The sequence below is a fragment of the Corvus hawaiiensis genome, chromosome 33, assembly GCF_020740725.1.
Source record: "Corvus hawaiiensis isolate bCorHaw1 chromosome 33, bCorHaw1.pri.cur, whole genome shotgun sequence".
NCBI lineage: Eukaryota > Metazoa > Chordata > Aves > Passeriformes > Corvidae > Corvus > Corvus hawaiiensis.
Window position 1 is genome coordinate 37,094 of NC_063245.1, and position 20,264 is coordinate 57,357.

At 50.1% G+C, this 20,264-nt stretch overlaps 2 protein-coding genes across 2 annotated transcripts; one reads left to right on the forward strand and one right to left on the reverse strand.

Moving 5' to 3' along the window:
• The first annotated feature begins 2,190 nt into the window (after nt 1-2,190).
• LOC125318974 lies at nt 2,191-5,185 on the forward strand. Its single transcript, XM_048289945.1, has 6 exons — nt 2,191-2,634; nt 3,114-3,158; nt 3,323-3,616; nt 3,998-4,036; nt 4,187-4,312; nt 4,851-5,185. Exons 1-6 carry the CDS (start codon nt 2,547-2,549, stop codon nt 4,877-4,879), a joined length of 621 nt encoding a protein of 206 aa, XP_048145902.1. The 5' UTR covers nt 2,191-2,546; the 3' UTR covers nt 4,880-5,185.
• Nucleotides 5,186-14,457: 9,272 nt separating this feature from the next.
• On the reverse strand, nt 14,458-16,435 carry LOC125318975 (tripartite motif-containing protein 72-like). Its single transcript, XM_048289946.1, has one exon. The coding sequence runs from the start codon at nt 15,149-15,151 to the stop codon at nt 14,615-14,617; it is 537 nt and encodes a 178-aa protein (XP_048145903.1). The 5' UTR covers nt 15,152-16,435; the 3' UTR covers nt 14,458-14,614.
• Between the last annotated feature and the right edge of the window lie 3,829 nt (nt 16,436-20,264).

Genomic DNA, 20,264 nt, shown 5'->3' on the forward strand with positions numbered 1-20,264 from the left:
TAGCTCAAGGGAAGAAGTACCCAAGCAAACCTCACATTTTTGGAGATCAGGAACCTCTAGTATGACTGGCTCTTACATCAAAAATGCGTGCAAGGTATTTTGGGATCTCCAAACGTCCGCAATCTGCTTTCAGAGAAATGTGGGTACAGGGCAGTCCAATGCAATGTGAGCAGGAAAGGATTTGGGTCCCCCTTGAACAGCATTTTACACGTGCCCCACAAGTCACACACGGTGAGAGTCAGCACAACATCCGAGCACTTGGGACCACAATCAATTTGATTGCCTATTTGATTAAGTAAAAGATGGAGTGCAAACAGGCAGGAGGGGTGAATCCAAGGGAATGGCAGCTGCAGAAACTGTGGATACATCTCCTTGGTCCAGGCTGACAGCTCCTGGTGGCTCCTGTGGGGAGGGGATGGAGCAGGTGGCACTGCAAATGTCATGCACGGGGATGTTTTGGTCTCAGTGAATTTCACAGCCCAGACATGTCTGACTCTCCCAGTCCTGGAACAAGGAGATATCCTGCCATGTTGTCCCTCCAGCAGATATTGGAGCTGTAGAAATTCCCCACAAGGACCAAGCCCTGTGAACGTGAAGCTGCTCCTGTCTGTCAGTAGAGGCCTCATCCCCTTGTTCTCCCTGCTCAGAAGGCCTGGAGCAGACTCTCACTATAATATCACCTGGAGCTCTGCTCTCTTTAATCCTCACCCTGGAGCTCTCCCTTGGCTCCTCAGCCATTCCCACAGGAGCTCCATGGACTCCAGCTGCTCTCTCACATAATGGACAATTCCCTCTCCTTGTCTTCCCAGCCTGGCCTTCCTAAAAACCCACCATCCAGTTGAGATAAACAGAATTGCCCAATCAAAATTTATAAAGAAATAACATTTATTATGTGACCAAAATATCGGTCTCAAAAGCCACGATCGAGAAAAGCAGCACCGAGCCCGGGGTCGGAGCTGGGTGAACACACATAGATCTGATCTCTATCACATCAGAGCTCCCAAGTTCACAGGTGCTGCTTCGGCTGGTTCCTTCTTATACAGTTTTTGGGCAGAGTCCGAATTAATTCTATTCTTCTTGTAATTTTAGCATATTCATGAAGTTTTCTTGTCCCGGAGTTGGGCTGCACAAAGCCTTTCCTGGGTCTGATGAATTGTCTATCTTGGGTGATGAGTGGGCCATTTCTGGTGATGGAAGGGCCATCTCTGGGTCCTGGAACAGTTATTTTTAGTTCCCGGAATGTCTGATTCCTTATCAGATGAGATGTAGATATCAGAGTGTGGTGATCAAGTTGTCATGGTGCAAATGTCCCGGTGATAAAATCCAACCCCACTGAGGTGGAATCCTCGATTATTGTGAGAGAACTTCTTTTAGTGTTGTGAAATTTTTCTCTCAGCCAGGCTGGTGGAGGGATTTTGAAACTCTGTCTCTACATGGTCTGATTACGTTTCAGTTTTATACATAATAGCATGAATTACAGACTTTATTTATAACACAGTCATGGAGCCATTGCACCCCACTGCCCTTAGCCCAACAAGATCAAAGGCCCCACACCACACCCAGGGCTCCGCCTCCTCCTCTTTACTCCCCACAGGCACTGCCCCAGTGGACAGGCCCTTCCCAGACCCCCTCATCCCAGGGACGGCCCAGAGAGGCCTTGGGGGTTTCTCCCCAGTGCAGCATTGTCGGCACTTGGAGGTGAAAATGCCAGTGCTGGAGGTGACCCTGCTAGAGCCTGACTTGTTTGTTTTTCATTTCTGTCCCATCACCCTGTGGCCTTTGCTCGTCAGCCCTGTCTGTCACTCCCTCACAGGATGGCCAGTCCGTCTCTCCTTCCCCCATCATTCCCAGTTTAAAGCCAACTTTGCAGGCTCACCCATCCCATTGGAAGAAGCAGCTGTTCCCTGCTCGGTGAGGGGAGTCCCAGCTGTGCCCAGGGGATGCTGAGCTGCAAACAGCGCCCATTGCTCAGAGAGCCCAAAGCTCCTCTGCTCAAATCAGCATCACAGCCAGTTCTTGACCTGTAATATCAGCCTCCTTCTCCTTGCACCCTGTCCACCTTCCACTGCAGGATTGTGGAGAAAATCATAACAGCCCCCATGGCCTTGGCTACCACCCACAGAGCTGTGTAGCCACTTGGGCCCATGCCCAGTTTGCCCAGGCAGAATCCCTTGGATCCACCTGCAGAAGAGCTGGGAGCAGCAGTGAGGAGAGGGCACAGCAGGGTGGGAACAAGGGCCAGGAGGGCTTTGCAGGGAGGAGGCTGCCCCAGAGGGACAGGCACACACGGCTCGTGCTCTGGGCTCGCAGGGTGCGGAAATGAAAGCGGGGGCTCTGCAGGCGCAGCGGCCACAGTGGGGGCTGAGGCAGGGCCCCCACTGGCCACAGCTGCTCGGTGTGGAAAGGCCCTGCCAGCCCCAGCCCTGCAGCAGGACCAGTCCTAGGCACGCTGCAAGCCCCGGGCCAGGCAGCTCTTGCAGCGCTGGGCAGAGCTCAGCCCACAGCAGACGCTGCAAGGAGAGGCTGTGGCTGCAGTGCCCCAAACAATGCTGGCCCAGGGGGGATGTGCCAGGCTGTCTCCTGCTCGCCCGGCCCTCCTCCTCCTCCTCCTGCTGCTGCTGCTGCTGCTGCTGGGTGAGTTGGGGATGGCTTTGCCTTGGGGCTCAGCACTGCAGGGCTGCTGAGCGGGGCAGGACAGGGCCCGTGCTGGGCCCAGGGCAGGCCCCAGGGGAAAGGGTGTGTGGAGCAGCCGTGCAGCACTGAGGGGCAGAGCTGCTCTGGGGAGGGCAGCAGGACCAGTGCTTCATCCAGCTCCCATGCACCTCTGAGCCAAGGGGGCAATCTCCAATTCCTCTGAAGTGGTTCTGTTCATAGTGTGAGACATGGGAGACACTAAAATGCTTTAGGGAGCCAGCAGCATCCATATGGAATCAGAAGCCAATCCACAATTGGCTTAAAGTATAAATCTGGGAGATCAAGCAGATGCAGTCGGGAACCCCATGGGTGGGAAGGTGCTGGCCCAGCAGACTCAGCAGTGGGAACACGGACAGGGGCACGGGGCTGAGCTGGGCTGCTGCCCATCTGACCAAACTCCTCTGTGCCCCACGGTGCAGGTGCCGGTGTGATGGCCCAGGACATCTGCAGCTCCCCAGGGCATGGTGAGTACAGGGATAGGTCCTGTAAGGGGAGTTGTGTGGGACTGGAGATGGGAAGGGAGAAGGGCTTTTTTCCCCATGTGTGAAGCCCTGGAGGGGAAACTCTTCCCCTTCCTGCCCTGACACCAGTAACACTGTCCCGAGCCATCCCTGTGCCATCTCTCCAGGTGACCTCCCAGCTCCTGCCTTCCATATAACCCCCACTGCTGCACAGGAAGGAGAACAGGTCATATTGCACTGCCAAATTTCCTGGAAATCTCCTGTCACCAGAATCATCTTCTGCAAGGATGGGGTGCAGGTGCACAGCCTGAAAGCCCAACAGGGACAGGGGAGCTACTACATGCACTTGACCATGACAAAGGGGAGCGCAGGGACATTCACATGTGGATACCAGTACAAGGACAACAGCAACCGAGTGAGGAACTCTGCCCTCAGTGCTCCCACAAACCTGAGGGTCACAGGTGAGTTGTGGCACTGGAGCACACACAGGAAACACTCCCAGGCCCCCCAGACCCCCGGTGAGGGAGAAGATCCTGTCCTGCCCCATGGCATGTCCCTGGGCAGTTGGGATGCTGGGGGTCAGGGTGCACTTCAGCACAGCCTTGGGCACCAGGGACACTCCTGCCAGTCCCAGCAGAGCATCCTGCTCCTCTCCTGCCCCAGCATCACAGAAAGGGCAGAGTGGTGGTGCCAGATGTAATGCAGAGCCACAGCTGAGCAGGGCATTCATTTATTGATCCCCACAGTTGATAGAGGATGGATCAGGGGGTCCCCGCAGTGGCTCAGTCTGTGCAGGACCTGGGGGAGCTGCAGACTCTCTCCCTGTCCCTTTCTCCTCCCAGGCAGCGGGTCCAGCTCCCAGGCAGGGACATCCACTGCTGGTCAGTGATTCCCTCCCTCACACCCAATGTCCCTCAGCACTGGGCCAAGGCTGCCCAGTTCTCAACACGAGGACATTGGGAGGTTCATAAGCTGGAAGTTTGTTTTCCTCTAAGGCCATTGGCTGTTCTCTGCTTCCTCTTCTCCAACAGATCATGTTCCCACTGCTCCTCGTCCTGGCCCATCCCACACCTTTCCCACATGCATGGTGGTGGGAGTGGTGACCATCTCCCTCCTCCTCCTCACAGCTGCAGCCAGCTACTGTGTCCTGAAGATCGGTGAGTGATTTGGGGAAATTGAGGGTAAACCTTGAGGATGAAATTGCCCCCTGTTGCAGGGCTGCTGCTGCCTGACCCACAGTTGTTTCGTATGGCTGTCTCCTAAAGCCCATGTCACAGGAATCTGAGCCTCTCTGGCCCTTCCTTTGCCACCTGGAGAGAGCAAAGTTTCTTGGCTGAGGAAGATTCTACCTCCTGATTGAGCTCTAATTTAAAGAGGGAAGGGAGAGACCAAATGCATCCCTGCCTCAGGCACACATTGACTCCCATCCTCTGGGAACAAGGATTGAGGCTCTGAGCTGCCCTGAGTGCAGCCAGCACAGCTCCTCCACACTCTGGCTGAGCACAGCTGCTGAGAGCTTGGGAGAAGCCAGGCTGGGAAAGGGGATTCAGGGTTGTGAAGGCTGGGACAGAAAAATCCCTCTGCCAGTGAGGTGTGGAGGTTCAGCCCATCATCTTCACTGCTTGGTCCAGAGCAGGGAAAGGCAGGGCTGTGCAGGAACTCTGCCTCCCACCTCTGCCTTTCTTTTCCTTGCAGGGGCCTGCAGAGAGAGATGCCAAAGGTGAGCAGCAATCCCTGGGGGCTGCGGGGCTGGGGCTGATGGAGACGAGGGCATCCAGGACACTCTGGGACTTGTACGTGGGGAATTTCCAGGGCTTGGCTTGGGAGGGCAACACGTCCCCACAAGGCCTGGCCAGGCCAACATGGCCACACCCAGCCCTTCCACCAGACCCAGCCCTTGCCAGGCCCATCAGAAATGTATTCTGAATGATTTAAACCAAATATATCTCTGTGACTTGCACATGTATTTACCATGTCTGATGGATCAATTAATATAAAATCGATTCCAGATATTGTACATGGGGACGTGAGCACCTGCAGTGAAGACATCTCCATCCCTCTGTGTCCAGTGGAACACGTGTGTCCAGCAACCACGGGATCTACCATCATAAAGTCACCCCAAGACATTCCACCCTTTATCCTGTATCGTCGGCTCAGTGCCCAAACGAACGTATTCTAACCCTACAGACACACGTTAATACACACACACACACACACACATACACACACGCACAGCTGTGCACAAACAGTGACAGTGACCCTCAGCGAGCAGGGGTACACGGGCATTCCACACTCCAGGTGGTTCTCACCCAACAATCAGATCTCCCTGGGGTACACAACGTGTTGTTCCATCTCTCTGCATCACCCACCATGTGCAACCAGGTCCCTGAGCAAAGACAACCCCACGGATGGGTTTGTCTGTACTCGAGGCAGAATTTATCCTCACAGTCTTTCCTAACAGACCTCTGACATGCACTACTGGGACCTTATCTCCATCTGTTGTATGCAGGGATTCAGATTGGGCTGGACCAGCTCTATTGGTGGAACCTCGGGTGTTAACTAACCAGGTGGCCTTTGCCAGATGCTGCTCCCAATATTTGAAAGTTCCCCCACCCAGTGCCTTCAAGGTGGTTTTAAGCAGTCCATTACACCGCTCAACCTTCCCAGCTGCTGGTGCCTGGTAAGGGATGTGGTACACCCACTCCATGCCATGTTCTCTAGCCCAGGTGTTTATAAGGCTGTTCTTGAAATGAGTCCCATTGTCAGACTCGATTCTCTCAGGGGTGCCATGCCTCCAAAGGACTTGCTTTTCCAGGCCCAGGATGGTGTTCCGGGCAGTAGCATGAGGCACAGGGTAGGTCTCCAGCCACCCAGTGGTGGCTTCTACCATTGTGAGCACATAGCGCTTGCCTTGGCGGGTTTGAGGCAGTGTGATGTAATCAATCTGCCAGGCCTCCCCATACTTGTATTTGGACCATCGCCCGCCATACCACAGAGGCTTCACCCGCTTGGCCTGCTTGATCGCAGCGCATGTCTCACAGTCATGGATCACCTGGGAGATACTGTCCATGGTCAGATCCACCCCTCGGTCTCGTGCCCACTTATAGGTGGCATCTCTGCCCTGATGGCCTGAGGCATCATGGGCCCATCGAGCTAGGAACAGTTCTCCTTTATGTTGCCAATCCAAGTCTATCTGGGACACCTCTATTTTCGCAGCCTGATCTACCTGTTTGTTGTTACGATGTTCTTCATTAGTCCGGCTCTTGGGGATGTGAGCATCTACATGACGGACCTTCACGGATAGCTTCTCTACCCGAGTGGCAATGTCTTTCCACTCCTCAGCAGCCCAGATTGGTTTTCCTCTGTGCTGCCAGTTTGCCTTATTCCACCTTTCCAGCCAACCCCACAGAGCATTGGCTACCATCCATGAATCAGTGTAGAGGTAGAGCTTTGGCCACTTCTCTCTTTCAGCAATGTCCAGAGCTAATTGAACAGCTTTGAGCTCAGCAAATTGGCTCGATCCACCTTCTCCTTCAGTAGCCTGTGCAACTTGTCGTGTGGGGCTCCATACAGCGGCTTTCCATTTCCGGCTAGCGCCTACAATCCGGCAGGAACCATCAGTGAAGAGGGCGTATTGTCTTTCACTCTCTGGTAGCTCGTTATATGGTGGGGCTTCTTCGGCACGTGTCACCTGCTCCTCTTCTTCTTCAGAAGATAACCCAAAAGTCTCACCTTCTGGCCAGTTTGTAATTATTTCCAAGATCCCAGGGCGACTTGGGTTTCCAATTCGGGCGCGCTGCGTGATGAGGGCAATCCATTTGCTCCAAGTAGCGTCGGTGGCGTGATGCGTGGAGGGAACCTTTCCTTTGAACATCCACCCCAGCACCGGTAGTCGGGGTGCCAGGAGGAGTTGTGCCTCTGTGCCGATTACCTCTGAGGCAGCCTGGACTCCTTCATAGGCTGCCAGGATTTCCTTCTCTGTGGGAGTGTAGTTGGCTTCAGACCCTCTGTAGCTTCAGCTCCAAAATCCCAGTGGTCGGCCACGAGTCTCACCAGGCACCTTCTGCCAGAGGCTCCAGGACAGACCATTGTTCCCGGCTGCAGAGTAGAGCACGTTCTTCACCTCTGGTCCTGTCCTGACTGGGCCAAGGGCTACGGCGTGAGCGATTTCCTGTTTGATCTGGGCGAAGGCTTGCTGCTGTTCAGGGCCCCAGTGGAAATCATTCTTCTTGCGGGTAACCAGGTAGAGAGGACTCACGATCTGGCTGTACTCGGGAATGTGCATTCTCCAAAAGACTATAGCGCCTAGGAAAGCTTGTGTTTCCTTCTTGTTGGTCGGTGGAGACATTGCTGTGATCTTATTGATGACCTCAGTGGGAATCTGATGCCGTCCATCTTGCCACTTTACTCCCAGGAACTGGATCTCTCAGGCAGGTCCCTTGACTTTGCTCTTCTTGATGGTGAAACCAGCTTCCAGGAGAATCTGGATGATTTTCTCTCCTTTCTCAAATACCTCCGATGCTGTGTTCCCCCACACAATGACGTCATCAATGTACTGCAGATGTTCTGGAGCCTCACTCTTTTCTAGTGCAGCCTGGATCAGTCCATGGCAGATGGTGGGACTGTGCTTCCACCCCTGGGGCAGTCGGTTCCAGGTGTACTGCACGCCCCTCCAGGTGAAGGCAAACTGAGGCCTGCACTCTGCTGCCAGAGGAATGGAGAAAAATGCATTGGCAATGTCAATAGTGGCGTACCACTTTGCTGCTTTGGACTCCAGCTCGTACTGGAGCTCCAACATGTCCGGCACGGCAGCGCTCAATGGTGGAGTCACTTCATTCAAGGCACGATAGTCCACAGTCAATCTCCATTCCCCGTCAGACTTGCGCACAGGCCAGATGGGGCTGTTGAAGGGTGACTGGGTCTTGCTGACCACCCCCTGGCTGTCCAGCTCACAGATCATCTTGTGAATGGGGATCACAGCAACTTGATTTGTCCGATACTGCTGGTGGTACACTGTCGAGGTAGCAATTGGTACTCTTTGTTCTTCCACCTTCAGAAGGCCGACTGCAGACGGGTTCTCTGATAGCCCAGGCAAAGTGTTCAATTGCTTAATGCCCTCTGTCTCCACAGCAGCTATTCCAAAAGCCCACTTGAGTCCCTTTGGGTCTCTAAAATACCCGTTCCGGAGAAAGTCTATGCCCAAAATGCACGGGGCCTCTGGGCCAGTCACAATGAGATGTCTCTTCCACTCATTTCCGGTCAGGCTCACCTTGGCTTCCACCAAGGTCAAATCTTGTGATCCACCTGTTACACCAGCAATAGAAACAGATTCTACCCCCACATGCTGCGATGGGATTATTGTACACTGCGCACCAGTGTCAACCAAGGCATCATATCTTTGTGGTTCTGATGTACCAGGCCAACGAATCCACACAGTCCAAAAACACGGTTTTCCCTGGCCTCTACCTGGCTAGAGGCAGGGCCCCTCTATGCCTGGTTATCCTTCTTTCCCTGGGCCTGCGTCTTAGAGGTTCCTTCATGGGAATCGGACATGCCATCGTCTTTTCCATCATTTCCGGCAATTTGGCTACAGGCAACTGGAGCTACTTCCTTTTTGGTAGATCCTCCTTTCTGAGACTTGTGCTCCTTCAATTCACTCACTCGTGCTGCCAGAGCAAGGGTCAGTTGTCCTTCTCACCTCCACATGTTTTCCCCACTATCACACAGGAAATCCCACAGCTCACTTCGTGAGATGTTCCTTCTCTCTGGGGAACGTCTGCGTTTGGTAACAGAATCTCTGGTCTGTGCTGCTGACATTTGGAGAAGGCCCTCTTTAATCTCCTTCTTGAGGTCCTGGTGATTCTTCTGTATCTTATCTTCCACTTTCTGCAGATGTGTTTCCACCACTGTGATTCTTGCATGTGTTGGGCCATGCACAGAGTCTGCATATGCTCGGAGCTTCACTGCCACATCCCTCACGGTCTCATTCGCACCGTAGTCCGGTTTCATTATTGCTAAAGCAGAAGCGTATTCTTGTGGCCCAAGTTGTACGAGTTTTTGTCACATCACTGGTGTACATCTTACCCTGTCTGGACTCCTCAATCCTGGGTCATTCGTGTAGACAATCTCTACCACCGCCAGTTCTCTCAAGCGTTGGATCCCTTGTTCTATGCTCTTCCACGGGGTTTGTTGCACACAGAAATCGTCTGGGCACAGGTATCTTTCCCTCACACTTCTCAAGAGCCGTGTCCAAAGACTGAGAGGGTCAGGCCACCTTACCATCCCTTGGTCGATAGCTGGATCATGTGACAGGGATCCCAAATGCCGCACTTCAGCACCGTCCAGAATCGTATCATCACCTGCAGCATCCCAAATACGGACCATCCAACTTAGTACGGATTCATCAGACTGTCGGGTGTAATCCTTTCTTAGGCTGTGAAGGTCCTTCATGGACATGGACTCAGTAATGGTTTCTGGTTCTGAGTCAGTTGGTGGCTGTGAGGATCCTTCACCCCCATCATCCTCATCTTTCGCTGGGCGATCAGTTTTGGTTGTGTGCTTTTTCCTCGTGACAGGAGCCACTGTCAATGGCTTAGACTCTCCATCTGGTTTGGGCTTGCTGTCTGGTTTGGCTGCAGCCTGAGTGACTGCAGGGGTGTCTGCAGGCTTTGCTGATTGATCTTCCTGCCCCTCTGCCTTTATCTGCTGCTCTACAGTACCTAGCAGTGTGCGATAGGCATAGGCCAAAGCCCAGCATATTGCAATGAGCTCTTTCTCATTAGAATCGTCACTGTATTTCTCTTTCAGATATTTCCCCACCTCAGCTGGGTTCTGAATTTGTTCAGGGGGGAAATCCCAAACAATCGGGTCAGAGAATTTCTTCAGGGTTTGGCCAATATCCTCCCATTCCCCACACCACTCAGGATGTTCCACCTCTGGGTCAGGTGTCTCATCAGCCCCTCTGGACATCTCAGCCCAGATTCTAGACAAGCTGCAGATCATAGAGAGGAAGCCTACCAGATAAAATACCAGGAGGGTGGTCTCTTTAACATCCAGGGGAAACGGAACATTCTCAAAAGATAACCTATCCAATTTAAAGGGAAGAGAGATGAAAGGCTGGGAAACCCCATCCCCTCCTCCTCTAACAAACCGGGTGCAATTACTAATAAACCCCCAAAACAGGCTACTGAAACTAGGGCTGGGGTTAGGATGGAGAAACCACAAAACATACACACTTTGAACAGCTGCCTGTACCTCTGTTAACTTTTTATAAATCATTATCAATGAGCCCAGCAGAATAAAAATCCGGATCGGTGCCCCTGCTCGGTGAAAGTTCCGTACCAGGGACAAAACCAGAGCAATCCATGGGTAGGCAAACAGGCCTAGGGACCAGAAAGGCATTGGTACCTCAAACCAGAGAGACATTATGAACTCAACCAACATGGTGACTACTTTACCCCAATACAAAGTAATTAAAACCAAAATGTCATTATCGCACTTCTTCACTTTCCTTCGGGCCATGCGCTGGGAGCCAAGAATTATTTGTCCTGGTTTGAGACAAATTCAGAGGAACGTCCAAAATGAAGGTCCTCTGATAGAAGGCAGGTTACAGCCACCCTCCCCCACCAGCTTCAGAAAGAATTTTCCTCAGAGGAAAGTGGAAAAAAAAAGTTTTTTATTTAACAAGCAGAGTGCAGACAGGCACAGAAAAAAGAATAATGCTAAGGAATATAAAACCTCTCGCTGTGGAGAGAACGTGGTAAAATTCAAAGCCCTTGTGGACGTGGCTCTCTCCTCTCCGCAGCTGGGGTTCGGCATGGGCCCCTCGGGGTGAAGGTGTAGGGCCTCCCAGTGATGGTCTGGTGGTGCTGAACAGTCCAGAAGAGAAGAAGCCAAAGTCCCAGGGAGAAAAAACTTTCTTGCCTCAGCTCACAGACGAGCTGAAAAGCAAAGGAGTTGAACTGTCTGTCTCTCTCCTGAGAAAAGGAACTGAGAGCTGGGAAAAGCAGGAAGGTGCTTTCCTCCACTGTGTAGCAGCCAGGAACGCAGGGGAGTGTGTGTCTGTGTCCTTGAGCACAAACCGCTCGGCATTTTTTATTCTGCCTTTCTCTCGGACCCAGCTTAGAGACACGGAAAGGCACAGGATTCATGTCTGGCACAGGGCAGACGATGGGGGATGCAGTATCACACAGTCACCCCAGGACAGCCGCAAAGGAAGCTCCTTCTCCATCCCTTCCGCCGGCTGCACCCGCCGTTGTCCACGTGGAGAAAAGACGGCCGGACCCGCGCCACAGCGCCCCCTGCAGCCATGGAGGAATCACCGCACCCGCCCTGCCCGGCCGGGAGCCACCAGCGCCCCTGCCGGCTGCGACCGGAGCTGCGCCACAGGGGAAAGTGCTTAAAGAGTGAGAAGAAACTGTTTATTGGGCTGTCTGCTCTTGTTTGTTTTGCTGCCACTGTTGTTGTTTACTTGCCTTGCTATCTATAGACACATTAGCGAAGAACTGTTACTCTTTTTCCCGTATCTTTGCCTGAAAGCCCCTTCATTTCGAAGTTTTAACAATTTGGAGGGGATGGGGTCATATTTCCCATTCCTAGGGAGGGTCCTGCCTTCCTTGGCAGACACCTGTCTTTCAAACCAAGACAGAAAGCTGGTGGTGCAGTAAATCTAGAGGGTCCCCCATACCTATGGGTGATAATGGCCAAATTGGGTGTAAAGGAACCAGACAGCCGAGAACTGGGCTGGCCCTTTCCCTGCAGGAAGTCCCGCTTTAGAAGGTCACTAGTGGCTCTGTGGTAATTTTGCTTACCAAGGGCTACCCAAGAACTCAGCTGGGATGTGCTGTGTTGGGGTTGTCCGCCCGTTGTTGTTTCTCCTCCTTGGGGAGAAGGGAAATCAACCAGGCCTAAGGGTGTATGATGATTTGGAGTGCCAGAAACGGTCAACAGATGCATCAATAACTGGGAATAGCGCTCAAAAGTGCCAAGGTGATGAGTGGACCCCCCAGTGCATTCTACAAAAACATGGCCCAGCCACATGAAATCCCACTGGGGTCTTTGATGGAGCCAGAGAACCAATTTACAGTTGCAATCCTATCATTCCCCTGCAAGCCGTTCAGGAAATTATCACCAACGAGACGGCCGTGCCCTGGATCTGCTGCAGGCCGGGCCACAGCGATGTGCACGGCCATATTCCAGCACAGAGTGGCTCTGGACCGTTGCTGGTCTGAGGAAGGCGGAGTTTGTGGGAAATGAAAGGACTCGAACTGTTGCCTTAAGATAGATGGTACTGGGGAGATAGGGAAGGAAATTCCCAAAGGGAATTTCATGTCCCAATCCAGACCTGGGATTCCTGGGACTGGGACCTTTTCTCTGGCTGCCTGGGGGACCCCGAGTGAGACATATTTTGTTCTTCGTGTTCTGCAGTTTGAGCGCGTTGATAATTTTGGGCTGCGTTGTTCCGTGCTTGGTTCAGTCCACTCAGGCTGTTGCTGGAAAATGGGTGCTGTGGTGGAAACTTCCAGAGATGATGTAAAATATGTGAGAATTGTATCCCTGTCAGCAAATCAACCGACTGAAATTCCAATTGTTTAGATGTTCTTACCTTTTCTTCCCTTTTCTGAACTTTCCCCTTACCGCTACAGGAACCGTGTTGAGTCACGGGGCGCTGTGTGGGACTGATTGAATTTAGAATAAGAAAGCCCAATCTCGCCCACAACCACCGCTGTCCCGATCCTGCCCACAGCCCTGGCTCCCTGCCACCTTTCCCGGCACTGCCGCGTACCGCGTGTTTTGCCATGCGTTGGCCACAGATCCCCGCTGTTCGCTGACTGTGGGAGTCACGCCCTGCGCCAACTCACCCGGCTCACAGCTCCCTCACCCCACTGCTGACCAAACATCGATGGTGCGCCCTGAGCGCCATGGAGGGAACGCTCTGGCTCTGGCTCTGGCTCTGGCTCTTTTCTCTGCCTTTTCTATTCCCCTCTTACGTCCATGTCTTTTCTTTAATCAATAAACGCTTCACAGGTTTAATATTGACCTCGTTTGCTTCTAATTTCACCCTAGGAATCCTTGGAATTCTCCCGATCTCACTCTGGGATGGGACACCCCCCACGCCACCCACGATGCCAGGAAAAAAGGTCATATAGACCCAATTTTGGACCAAAAGCCCTCTTTTAACTCCTTCTCCTGCCACAAATTCTTCAAGATGAAGTCTAAAAGAAAAGTTCTCAGAACAGCAATTTTTTAATCCTTCAAAACACTTTTAATGAATTTCTTAATACAAAAAGAAATACGTAAAAAAAACCCAGGAGAATTCCACCTGCCCAAATCTCAGGATGGGATTCAGCCCAACAGAAAGAGGAAACACGGAGCCCAGGGTATGCACCCCAGAGTGGGAGGAAGGAAAAGCTTCAAAACCATTTAAATTGAGACACTGGTGAAGATTGTGGCCTGGAATGGTAACAGAGACTTCTCCAAGGGGTTTTCTGGATCAGATCCCAATTTTCTTTCAACCTGTTGATTCTTTCTTTCCTTCCTTCCTTCCTTCCTTCCTTCCTTCCTTCCTTCCTTCCTTCCTTCCTTCCTTCCTTCCTTCCTTCCTTCCTTCCTTCCTTCCTTCCTTCCTTCCTTCCTTCCTTCCTTCCTTCCTTCCTTCCTTCCTTCCTTCTTCTTTCTTTCTTTCTTTCTTTCTTCTTCTTTCTTTCTTTCTTTCTTTCTTTCTGTCTTTCTGTCTTTCTTTCTTTCTGTCTTTCTTTTTTTTCTCCCTTTCTTTCTCTCTTTCTTTCTCCCTTTCTTTCTTTCTCCCTCTTTCTTTCTCCCTCCCTCCCTCCCTCCTTCTCCCTTCCTTCCTTCCTTCCTTCCTTCCTTCCTTCCTTCCTTCCTTCCTTCCTTCCTTCCGAATTCCTTCCTTCCGAATTCCTTCCTTCCTTCCGAATTCCTTCCTTCCGAATTCCTTCCTTCCTTCCTTCCTTCCTTCCTTCCTTCCTTCCTTCCTTCCTTCCTTCCTTCCTTCCTTCCTTCCTTCCTTCCCCCCTTCCCCCTTCCCCCCTTCCTTCCGAATTCCTTCCTTCCGAATTCCTTCCTTCCGAATTCCTTCCTTCCTCCTCTCCTCTCCTCTCCTCTCCTCTCCCTCTCCTCTCCTCTCCCTCTCCTCTCCTCTCCTCTCCCTCTCCCTCTCCCTCTCCCCTCCCTCTCCCTCTCCCTCTCCCTCTCCCTCTCCTCTCCCCCTCCCCTCCCCTCCCTCTCCCTCTCCCTCTCCCTCTCCCTCTCCCTCTCCCTCTCCCTCTCCCTCTCCCTCTCCCTCTCCCTCTCCCTCTCCCTCTCCTCTCCTCTCCTTTTTCCATCCTTCCCATCTCTGTTTTACTCCACAGGCTCAACTTTATCCATTGTTAATTTTCCATTTCTGACATCAACATTTTACTTCTTTCCTTCTTCCCACGGGCCCTTCCCCTGCTCCCTCAGACCCCACGGTGTTTCTTCAGTGGGACTGGGATCGGCACCGGGCGGATCCGGAGCGTCCCCGTTTGCATTCTAGATATAAACGGGAAGAACCCTCCCACGGGATTGTCTCCAGAGCCCAGCGACATCACCGCCACCAGATCCCTCTGCTCCACGTCATAAAATTCCAGCCGCTCTTCCTCCGAGTTCAGGAACAGCCCGAGCGTGGAGAGACCCTGGCTCTGCTTCCTGAGCAGGCGGCTGCCGCTGCCGCTGGAGAAAAGCTGTCCCTGGGATGCGCACAGAGCCCAGCAATGCCGGGAATGCCAGGAATGCCAGGAATGTGGCCCGGGAAGGCTCGATCTGTACCGAATCACTCCCAGCGCCCAGTCCCGCTCCCGGCCCAGCTCCACTTCCCAGTAGCGCTTCCCGGCTCCCAGCGCGTCCCTCGCCACCAGCACCCAGCCCCGGAATGGAGAGGGCAGATCCCACGGATCCAGGGGCCGCGCCTCGGGATCCAGTGCCACGGGAACTGCGGGGAACGGGAAGGATCCCATGAGCGGAGCGGCCCCGGGAGCTCCCGGCGGCTTCCGCGAGGGATTGGGACATTCCCGGGGATTGCAGGGGATGCGGCCACTGAGGAACCGAGGGGCCAAGGAATCAGTGAGTCCCTGAGTCCCACAGTCACCAAATCCTGAAATCCCCAAATCCCACAGTTGGTGAGGTTCTGGGATGGTTCTGTAAGGAATTTGAACATTCCCCAGAATATGGGATGTGGCCACTGAGGAACTGAGGGGCCACAGAATTCCTGAATCCTGGAAACCCAAACCCCCTGAATCCTCAAATCCCTGAATCCCAGAATCCCCAAACCCCAGAATTCAAGACTCTCTGAATCCCCGAAAGGCTGAGTGGGTGAGATCCTGGTGTTGGCCAGCAGGGAATGGTAACATTTCCCAGAGCAGGGAATGTGGCTAATGAGGAACTGAGGCCCATTAATCCCTGAATCCCAGAATCCTACAATCTCCAAATCCCACAGTGGGTGAGGCCCTGGGGGGGTTCAACAAGGAATTTGAACATTCCCCAGAACAGAGAATGCGGCCATTGAGGAACCGAGGGGTCATGGCATTCCCAAATCCCCAAATTCATGAGTCCCCAAATCCCAGAGTGGGTGAGATTGGAAGGGATCCCAGAGGGGTCTCCTTGGCCCTGTGGACACCCCGGAGCTCTCCTGGCCAGGTCCTTCCTCAGGCACAATTCCCTCACTCTCTTTCCATCCATCCTCCCTGGAATTGTGTCCCAATCCCAACCCAGGCTCACGCCTGGATTCCAAATTGGCCGGGATGTCTCTGACCCTGTGGAATTTTGGGACGACCAGAAGTGCCGTTCCAGGGCTGCTTGGTCACCACATTTTCATGGAACCATGGAATGGGTTGGGTTGGGTTGGAAGGAGCCGAAATCCCATCCAATCCCATCCAATTCCATGGGCAGGGACACCTTCCACTGTTCCGGGCTGCTCCAATCCCCTCCCAACGCGGCCTTGGGCGCTTCCAGGGATGGGGAATCCACAGCTTCCCTGGCAATTCCATTCCAATCCATCCCCGCCCTCACAGGCAGGGATCTCTTCCCCAGATCCCCCCCAAATCTCCCGTTTCCCCGCGGGAAGCCGCTCCCTGTGTCCCGCCATTCCCTGCTCACCCGCGTGGCTCCGGGCTTCCCAGAAATCTGTGGGAAGGAAACGGAAAGGGGAATTTCATGGATCTGTTGGGCAGCGATTTCAATGATTGCAATGAATGAAAGGAATTGATTGGACTGAAATGGGGCAATAAAATGGAATTTTTATCCCACTTACCCAGCTCGGCTCGGAGTCGGTCTGGAAAGGAGAGAAATTCCAGTTATTGGCACTTCTTCACTGGGAGTTTTCCAGGTCAGACAACCCCAAACCGCAGAAAATGGAGCAACACCATGGATTGGTCTTTTAATTTTGTAATCAAAATGACACATTTTCAAATATGTGGGCTTTAATTAAAATTAACCGTTATTAAATTTGTTGGTTTTGGTTAAAATTAACCAGTTTTAACTTTGTTGGTGTCCTGGGTTGCAGTGTATTCTATTACCATGAGCTGTTGAACCCAGGTGGGGCAGTGTTTCCTTGCCTCCTCCCCCGGACTGTCTTTCTGTTAATGGCCCATCAATGCCATGCCCAATGACGCAGAGATAACTCCCTCTGGACTATCTTCTGTTGATGAGCCCCTCAATGCCTGGCCTCGTGACTCATCATCCCATTGTGAGATGCTCCACTCAGATAGAGGAACCAAGCATTCCATCCTGGATATAATCAGAGATTCTGAACACCACAGACAACTTTTTCACTGGATTCCCAGAGGACAGGAGCTACATAGCCACCACTGGACCTTCCGAGGAAGAGCAGCCCTTTCTACAGGATCACTGCTTCAACAGAACCACATCCACCACTTCAGGAGGACTGCAGCCACCATTTTATCAGACTGCCACCACCACCCTTACTAACAGGGTGTCAGGTTGTATCCTGACCCTGTCACTTTGAACCAGTGTTTTCTTTTCTTTTTTTTTTCCTTTTCTTTAATTTCCCCATTAAATTGTTATTCTGACTTGGTGCCTCCCACTGGTTTGTTTTCAAACTAGTACAGTTGGGTTTAATTACAATTAACCATTTTTATTTGGTGGTTTAAATGTGTTAAATTTTCTGGCATAAATTTAAAAATGGTTTTGATGGGTTTGATCCAAATTCAGGGCATTTTTTCCAAGGTCAGGGACACCAAGCGAGGACTTTTCCTTGTCCGAGGAGGTTTTATGGCAAACCTCTTGGAAAGCAAAACCTGGGAATGAGGAGAAAATTCTCCCCTGCCAGATGGAACAATCGGGCTCAGCTCAACACTGACTTTAGTTCATAGAGGTTTGTGTGATACAGAATAGAATAATGGATATAATATAATAATATAAAAATAGTGTCTATTATATTGTATATAATTATATAAACTATAATTGAATGCAATACATTATATACAGTTAAGTAACAATAAAATTATGAATTAATATATAATATATAATGTGTAATATTGATACAAAACATTTTCTTACCAAGGCGTTTCCTTTTCTTAAGCAATGCTGTGAAAAAAACCAAACTTCCATGAGTGAAATGAAAACTCGAGGAGCCAATGAGGGGCTGAGACCCCAAGGAAGAAATTCCAGTGCTGCACAAACCCTGGAATCATTTTCTCCTTTAAAATTTTCCATGTATAAGATGTGGTGGCTTAAATTTCTAACAGCCAATGCTGGGATAAAATGCTGGAATTGGGTTAGAAGGGATTTTAAGAATCACTCAGCTCTCGAGGCTGATCCCAGAGAAAAGGGGCTCCATCCCTTGGATCATCTCCAAGGCCTCCTCTGGAATTGCTCCAAAAGCTCCACATCCTTCCCAGGGACAGAATTCCCCCTCAGCTGCTGCTGGGGATGAGCCCTGGACCTGGGGATTCCCAGGATGGGCCGTGTCTATTCTCTCCTCCCAAATCCCTCTCCCAGGGGATTCCTGGGATGGGCCATGTCCATCCTCTCCTCTCCAAATCCCTCTCCCTGGGCCTCTCCCGATCCGTTCTTTCCCACCCTGGAGTGATCCCCAGCACTTTGCCTCATTCAGCCTCATGAGATTCCCAAGGGCCACTGGTCCTGCTTTTCAGGAATTCAGGAGAGCGACTCATCAAAAGGGTTTGCCCTCCTTGGAGGAGTCAAGTCCTCTCCAGGTGGGGATCCTGAGGGATCAGGGGCAGCAGGACATGGTATTTTCCTTACTTTCCATGGAATTAATGCTCAGGACTTCCCTGGACATGTAGTTTCATCCCACATATTTTTTGGAGTTGTGACCCAGTTGGAAAAAAGCCATGAGCAGCAAATCTGGGGTTCGAGGAATCTCCATCAGCAAAACTCCAGGCAGAGAATTCCCAGAGGAGCAGGAAATGATCCCAAATTTCTCAGAACTGGACCCAATCACAGTCATGTTTCTTAGAGTAATTGAAATAAAATAGAAATCAATAAACTGGAATAAAGGGAAAATACCGGAGTTTATTTTCTGCTCTTTCAGTGGCTTGTGGGAGCTGCTTAATAATGAATAATAATTGTACAATAATAATAATTGTATTTAATACTAATATAATTAACATAAATTGGAGAAATGGATTTACCTGCTTCGTTTTTCTCTCTCTGAGCTTCTGAGTCGACCAACAAATGCAAGGAAAAAGTGAAAAAAATCAATAAATAATTGGGGGATTTTAGTTTAGAAGTAAAATTTATGAGTAAAATTAATTAAATTTAGTTCAGAAGTAACATCTAGGAGCAAAATTAATTAAATTCAATTTAGGAGTAAAATGTAGCAGCAAAGTGAATTAAATGTAATTCAGGAGCAAAATAGAATTTATTTAAATTCATTGAAAAAATTGGTTTTTTCATGTTAGGAGTAAAAAATGATGAGATGGGGTTTTAATCTATTTCATTGTCCTCAATTCCTGAAGCATCAACAAGGAGCTTTATCGGAAATTGGAAAATGAATCTCTTGGAAAATGAACCCATTGGAAAATGAATCCAATGGAGATAAATCAATTTGAATTCATAATCAAACTTGCAATTATGTCACAAGAGCCTTTGTTAAAGGGAGACTTATTCGTAAATACATAAGAAAGATCCCCATCCTTTTTTTGGGATGTGCACCCTGGAAGAATGCAAGGAGCAGGAAAATTGGTCTTACTCAGCAGTGCCTTCACACTCCCTTCATCTGAAAGAAATGAGACACGAATTAATGAATTTCACAGCTAAAATCTTCAATTATGGTGTTTTCTTGACCACTTTGGAATTCATCTTTCTTCAACAAACTTAAAGAAGGGTTTGAAAAGAATTCAATAATGATGTAAGAGAATGTAGTAAATGAAGATTAATTCCATAAAAAAAGATGAAATCAATTCTAGTTGGAATAATTGAGCTGTCAATGCTGTTCCCATTATTTCATGGGAAATTGAGGCTGATGACCAAAAAAATTGGCAGAACTTTAGCAGGATATGGGTCAGGGAATCATTGGAAGGTTAAAACACAATCAAATATTATCAAATTATTGGTATTGTTTTTTAATATTTAATAATTTTGCAATGTAATGATAATAAGGTATATATTATATATCTTTTCAATGATATAATAAAGCTCTATTGAATTATGTATTACATGTAATATTAATAATTATGTATTTTGTTCTATTCGATATTAATTATATTAAGTAATTAATTTATAATACATACCTTTGATATCTTAATTAACTAAAAATAATTAATTACATATTATAATAATTACGCATTATTAGATCACTCAATATCCTATGTCTATGCATTAAATACTCTCATATGTAATAATTATAACAATATTCTGATGTTATTAATTTACTCTTTCTACTTTTATAATAGTGTCAATAATATTTAGAATTTCATGGTTTCATATTTTAGTAAATTATTTAATGAATGGATATTTAGTATCTTTAATATTGATAAAATTAATGGCCCCTCAAGATCTGCTCGGATTGGGGCACACTGGAGGGGTCAATAAATACAACCTGTGACCAAAGGTCATCGAATCCCACCGGGATTCACATCCCAGAAA